Raw genomic sequence first — 6,591 nt, 5'->3', positions numbered from 1 at the left:
AGAGAAGATTAGAAAGTAGAAACTATAAATAACTATAAGTAACTAGAAAATAGAAATTAAGTTAGGTACTAACTACTAAGTACTAACTAGGAACCAAGTCGATTTGGGTTAATTCAATTTCAGTTTTCATGTGTGGAAATCGAAACTGAACCGACCCATCAGTTTATGCTTTTTAGTAACCCAAAACCAACCGATGCTAAAGAAAACTCGATCAACTCGGATTGGGCCAGACCGGGTTGGTCAATTTGATTCTTATTGTGAACAGCCCTAATTTTAGAAATACATGAAAAAGGTATTTTTTACATTATATAATATTTTATTGATGATTATTAGATCGACCCAAGTATCTATTTTTGAGAGTTGAGGTACTCACTTAAATGTTGCAACTAACGTACCTATCTGTCACTACCCCTGAAAGTGCAGGGTAAATATCTGTAATTTACCCCAAAAAAATCTTAAATCTAATCCATTATTTCCTTCTTCCTCTCCGGCCTCTGGCCTTTGGGATGTGGGAATAGGACTGTCCAGTGACACAAACAGAGAAGCCATGAGAGCTCTTATTCTCTTCCCGTCTTCTCCCTTCACTCCAAAACTCCCCACCATCACTTCTTCCCTCACTCCCCAACCCTCAAAGCCATCCTCCCTCACCTTTCCATCCATCAGCGCGAAGGCGAAGCCACCGTCTCCTTTGAGAAGAGAAAGAAACGACTTTAGGGTTAGAGCTGACGAGGGAGACGACGGCGGAGGCCCCGACGACTACGACATGGAGGAAGAAGAGGTGGAGGAGGTGGACAACAAGAAGGACTACGACGTCGAGTACGACCGCCTCGGTGCGCCCGGCTCGGCCGCCGGCGGCGATGACATTGAGATGGTTCAGAGCAAGAGCTTTGTGTCGACGCAAGGGTGGGACTCAGAGATGGTGGTGGATTACAGGATTAATGAGGAGGAGTTTCATAAGATCAGTTTGCTTGACTGTGACTTTTTCATTAGGAAGCCACCTGATCCTGATAACGATGTTTATGATTTCAGAGAGGTTGGATGAATTTTTAGTTCTTCGGAATTTCTAGTAAGAAGAGAACATTTGATCATTTCCTTGAAATTGGTAATGATTTGAGGTTTTTCTGTTGTTGCTGTAGATGTATGTTACTCCTCCAGACACTGATGTTTATTCTATTCCTAAGGTTCTAGCGCCGATGCCTCAGAAGGTATGGATATAAGAGATGTAATTAGCCTGCTTTTCGTTTATGAACCTGCCCAATGCTAATGATTCATATGGCAAAGGTCTTGATCCTGGCTTTGTTTTATTTTTTCTTATAGTACATTCGATGTTCAATGAGTGATTATGGATGTTACAATGTTACGGAGCCTCCAATTGATGCACCTCGAGATCCACTGTACAAAACGGAAAGGGAAGTTCTGAAGGTATGGCGATTCACCACGTCATTGTTTCACAATCTTCACCATGCCAATTTTTCTGTTGCTTCTTTTTGCTGTAAATGCTCTTATGGTGTTTGCTACTAGAATAGTATCTCTAGCTAAACCATTAGCCTGTTTTGGGATGAGAAAGAATGAGATGTTTGATGAAAGCAAACTCCTGAAGAAAAACGTAAGCAGCAATGTAACACCTAGAAGCCTGATTAGGCAGCAAACATGCAATGGGATTGGACAAGGAAAAACCTAAATTCTAATTTAATCCCTAATTTTACATACCACCAACACAAGCAAATATGTAACTTGAAAATAACAATGTTCTTTACTAAATAATAATGAGTATCATATGAAAACATGGTCAATTATCATATCCAAAAGACAATAGCATTTTAAATCTACTAATAGCAGTGTTTCAAACACAACATTACAATATAATAACTACTTAATGGAGTTATCACATGTCAAAAAATATTAGCAACTAATGAACATGATTTTTACTAAGAAACTGTGAGCGAGAGAGAGGGAGGGAGGAATTGCAGAAAATGGGAAGGTAAAATATGAAGAGGCACTCTTGTATCCTTATTTTTTTTTCTTTCTTTCTCCTCAAAACCCTTGGATCTATTGTGTTTCAACAGTAAAACATCAACAAAAAATGTAGCTACCTGGGATCTTGGGAGGGGGTAGACTGCCTAGGCAGGTACCTTTTGTCCTGGATGGGCACCTAGTATATCTCATGGGGTTCAATAGGGGTGCAACTTGAGTTTGGACCAACCTAAACGTAGCCCAACCCAACCTGGGAAACAGGGTTGGGTTGATTTATATTGGGTTATGGTTAGTGCTACAAAATGCCAACCATATGATGTTGGGCTGGGTTAAGGTTGATGCATTGGACATTCCAACCTAAGTATGTTTCTGTGAGAGGACAAAGAGAGAGGATGATGCTGAGTGGTAGTTAATTCTAAATATTTCTATAATATGATGCGTTCATATTATCATATGTAAAATGTGTGCCTGTATAAATATGGTAGTATGTATTTATGCATATATTTATAAATTTGGTAGGTCAGATCCTAATCCGAACTCAACCTGGCCAACCTGATATCATGATTGGTTGGGTTAGAGTTGAGAACCTTGGATTGAAGAACAGGTTGGGATAAAGTTATCAGTTGAGGTTTTGACACAATAGATTGATTGAGTTGCACCCCCAGGGTTCACTGTTCAGGCTAGTTGCCCCTGATGGGTGACGTGCTACATACATGATGCCTGAGCAACACCTTGTGACATTGACAATTATGATACTGAACTAGTAATATTTGCTACATTTGCCCTCTGTAGTACAAATCCCAAATGGAACTTGATAACTTTTAGTCCTATAAGGAGAGCCAAGCCTTCAGATTTATTAGAATTACCCTCTCCTAACAGTTTGCCGAGGGAAAAAAAAAACATATCTCTGCTCATGACCTATCTTGGAAAATGACCTTGAACTGTGAAGTTCTTACACATTAATTGAGCAGTGATGAACATCCATTGATGTTAAGCTTGATCAATTATTGGCAACAGGGAGTAGCTATACTTGAAAGTATTGAGTTATTATTATGACTCATCTTTTTGGTCCTTTCAAGCTAAAACCTTGTTAATGACCATCATTTTTGTTTTAATTTTTTGGGATTGGAATCAGATTGAAATCCTGTTTGAATTCTCAGAAATTGTCTTGAGTTGATATCGTTTTTCCCCATTCTGATTTTAGTTTGAACATTTTGACTTGCATTATTTACACATTTTTCTTTGGCAAGTGATTTGACAAATTTTTTTGAAGCAAACTAATGTATGTATCAACTGGATATTCCTTAGTCTTTTTTTAGTTGTCTTTGCAAGTTGGTCCGAGAAAATTATGCAATCTCTCATTCTACAATTTTTGTATCTTTGTGCCTGTAACTGGAAGTGAATAAATGTGAACTCTTTAATGTTGCACTTTAAAAATGCTCCTTTAGTTTTATCTTCCTAAAGAATTATTACAATTCTGTAAAATGCCTCTCATATTGTGAGAATTGCAGTGTGTTAAACTAGGAGAAAGTGATCTGTACATTTCTTATTATCACTTGCCACCATGAGATTTTTGTTATTGTTTTCTGATACAGGTTTTCTTGACAAAGCATTATAGAAACAGGAGGTCAGGTGACCCAGAATTTGTACTAGATTTTGAAGAGATTTATGTCATTGATTCAAAAACAAAGTCAATCACTAGAGCAAAAGTTTTGGTGAGATGCTTTTCTTTTGTTATTATATTCCTATATCTGAACTGCATGGGGTATTCTTTTTCACTGCACATGAAACAATTCGCCTTTAGGTTCTAAACCCTTTTGCAATCCATGAATAATAGTAATGATTTCTCACAGTTCTGTAATCCAACAATAGGTTCTACCCAACAGCAACAATATTTTTGGTAATTGTAATGAACACTTTGTTTCCCAATTTATTGTTCCCCATGCTCCTAAATGGTTGAAGAATCAAAACCTTTTTAACTCACCAAAATTGACTATTCTTATTTGTCGGTTTGTTTGGATGGTTAATGTATAGATGGACCCATTTTCTCATGCTGGTTGGAAAATCTCAGCCAAATTATGGCGATCTTTGTGAGATACTAAAGGGAAAGAATGGGGGAACTTTGCTTGATGTAAATGATGGTTCATGTGAATTGGTACATCTAGCAGTTTCATGATTTCCATATCCTAGGGTCTAGATAAAGTCATTGTGATTTCAAATGAAACATTGCCATTTTATATTTCTTCACACTTGCAAATTTGAATGGATCAATTAATAACAGATAGTTCCTTGTATCCTTGTTCTAATTATTGATTTGCTCTCTGGAGGATAGCTGACTGCTTTTTAACAGGTTACTATTCCAGGAGGACCTAATAGGGACAGAAAGAGTGACATGCTAATAGTTCGTGATAATGGGAATTCCTTCAAAATAATTCATATGGTGAATATCTAAATCTGTCAACTTCCATCCATTATTTCTGAAAATTTATTTACTTTGCATTGGATGATGTTCTGGACAATTGCTTTACTCCAGAGTCAAAGAGACGAACCCACAACTGTCATAGAGAGAGAAGAATGGATCAAAACAAGGCAAGATATGGAGAGACACCTCAGGAAACTACGAGACTTCAGTATTTCAAACTGGTTCTAATTGAATGGCACGGGATTCAGAGATTGGGAAGATGTGCAACTAATTTTAGACAATTCTATCCTGAAGAGATGAAGATACTTAATGCTGTTCACATTTGCTATATTTGCACATATGATCCAATTCCAACGTTTAGAATTGATGCTATCAAATATGTGCAATGTGCTGGGGATTGGGGACCCAATGCACATGTTTCTGTGACTGCCTCTCACCAGCTTCTATTCCAACAAGTTTGCAGAATCTACTCCATTCAATTACTTGACCTTGCCGTGGTAACTCAAAAGCTGTTTAGGGAGAAGAGTTTGTCCACGGTTTTGAATCTTGATTCTATTACCATCATTGATGTTTTGTACATGTAGGTTGTTTGAGTAAGTATATTTTGTATCACTTGCCTTATTTCCCTGTTAGTGAGCAAGAAGCAAGAGCTGTTGCGGTTAGCACTGGGCACTGTCAGATATCCTAATTGAATGAGTAATCAATTAGAACTATAAACAGCGTCTCCCAGCCGGTTAGTTTTCATCCCTGTTATTGTTGTTGGAAGGAATTGGATATTTTGTTGCTAATCTCCGTACCACCAATCATTTGCTCATAGAGGGTGTGAAGTTTGCATCCAGACATGTTTTTATTCTTGGAATTTTGAATTGTGACGGAAATAATTGGACAAGCTAAGAAAGATAAACAGTCAATGGTTATCTGTAGACCTGAGTCAATTGGGTTGGGTGGGGTTGGGTCAAGATACTTTGGGTTGATCTCGGGATGGCTTGTCAAGTGCTAGACCCTAGCCCTAAATGCTCGGGTTAGGGCCCATGGGTCAATTTGGGTCATCCCAAAAAATAATTGAAATTTAAAAAATAAAGAAAAACTACATGAAAAATGCCAAAGTTAAAAAAATTAACCTTAAAATTCTAAATATAAAATAAAATATTTGAACATTTGACAATTTAAAGAGTAAACAATAAAGAGTAAAGAGTAAATAGAAAAAAATTAAAGAGCGGAAACTTTTAACAATGCATAAATAGTCTCAATTAGACTTGACAATCGAGTCAGTGGGTTGACCCATGTTCCAACCCAACCCAGTTTTTTCCGGGTTGGGTCATTCTTACATTCAGGTAGCTAAATATTAGACCCTAATCCTGTTTTTTCGGGTTGGGTTGGGTCAACTTTTTTCTAGGTCTAATTATCTGTTCCTTTGGAAGTGGTCAAAACTTTTGACCTGTCAATTGAAATCATAGGTGTTATTTATCAAAATTCCCTTGTAAGTCATAAACGTGGTAGTCAATTTATTTATCAAAATTCATCCCTTAAAGGTATCACTTTCCAGAAATTATAATTGTGGCACTTAAATTCTGCAGTTAATATCCTACTATGATTACTATAGTATGATCAAGTCGATTTCTTTCAAGGGTCATTGACTCATGATGCGGGTTATTTGGCTGGACGTTATGACACTGGTAAGTCCAAACCTTGGAAGAATTATAGTGAAACGGATAATTCCCTACCATGCCATGCCATGTATTGATATCACAAAAAATGGATACCAATACTCTAAACCTTGTTCAAGTCCAAAAAGTATATTATTATATTATATTAAAAGTATGAATGATGTAAAAAAAATCTTTTTGACTAAAATACCCCTATCCTAAAATTTGGTCGCTATCTAATTTTAAGGGCATTTGAATTACTACTTTTTCACCTCATCAAATTCCCTCTCGTTGAATTTTATGTTTAATTTACTAACTCCCATACTCGTTAAATCCTATATTTAAGGTATTTTTTCTCACCAATAAATTCTATTAACTAGATATAAATTCAATACTTTTAACAATATCCATATTTTTTTTAAATTGATTCAGGAATATAACTATTCTTCCATGATAGAACAACAGGTTCGGAAACACATGCATGGGACATGCAAGACTCTAGATCTCATAGACTCTACTTATGATAACTCTCGATCATAACCTACTCTA

General features: G+C 36.6%; 1 protein-coding gene across 2 annotated transcripts; it reads left to right on the top strand.

The window, feature by feature from the left end:
- The first annotated feature begins 365 nt into the window (after positions 1-365).
- On the top strand, positions 366-5,113 carry PTAC6 (plastid transcriptionally active 6). 2 transcript variants are annotated; one of them, XM_010270766.3, is made up of 6 exons: positions 366-1,033; positions 1,137-1,205; positions 1,318-1,422; positions 3,570-3,689; positions 4,325-4,414; positions 4,508-5,113. In XM_010270766.3, the coding sequence occupies exons 1-6, from the start codon at positions 548-550 to the stop codon at positions 4,622-4,624; spliced, it is 987 nt and encodes a 328-aa protein (XP_010269068.1). In that variant the 5' UTR covers positions 366-547; the 3' UTR covers positions 4,625-5,113. The 2 variants fall into 2 exon arrangements, with proteins under 2 accessions (XP_010269068.1, XP_010269069.1); XM_010270767.3 differs by having other exon boundaries at positions 416-1,033; positions 3,585-3,689.
- Positions 5,114-6,591: the final 1,478 nt, after the last annotated feature.

This window comes from Nelumbo nucifera, chromosome 1, assembly GCF_055504915.1.
Source record: "Nelumbo nucifera cultivar China Antique chromosome 1, China Antique-T2T, whole genome shotgun sequence".
NCBI classification, from domain to species: domain Eukaryota; kingdom Viridiplantae; phylum Streptophyta; class Magnoliopsida; order Proteales; family Nelumbonaceae; genus Nelumbo; species Nelumbo nucifera.
The sequence above is the reverse complement of the archived record's forward strand: the minus strand, read 5'-3'. Positions and strand labels throughout refer to the sequence as shown.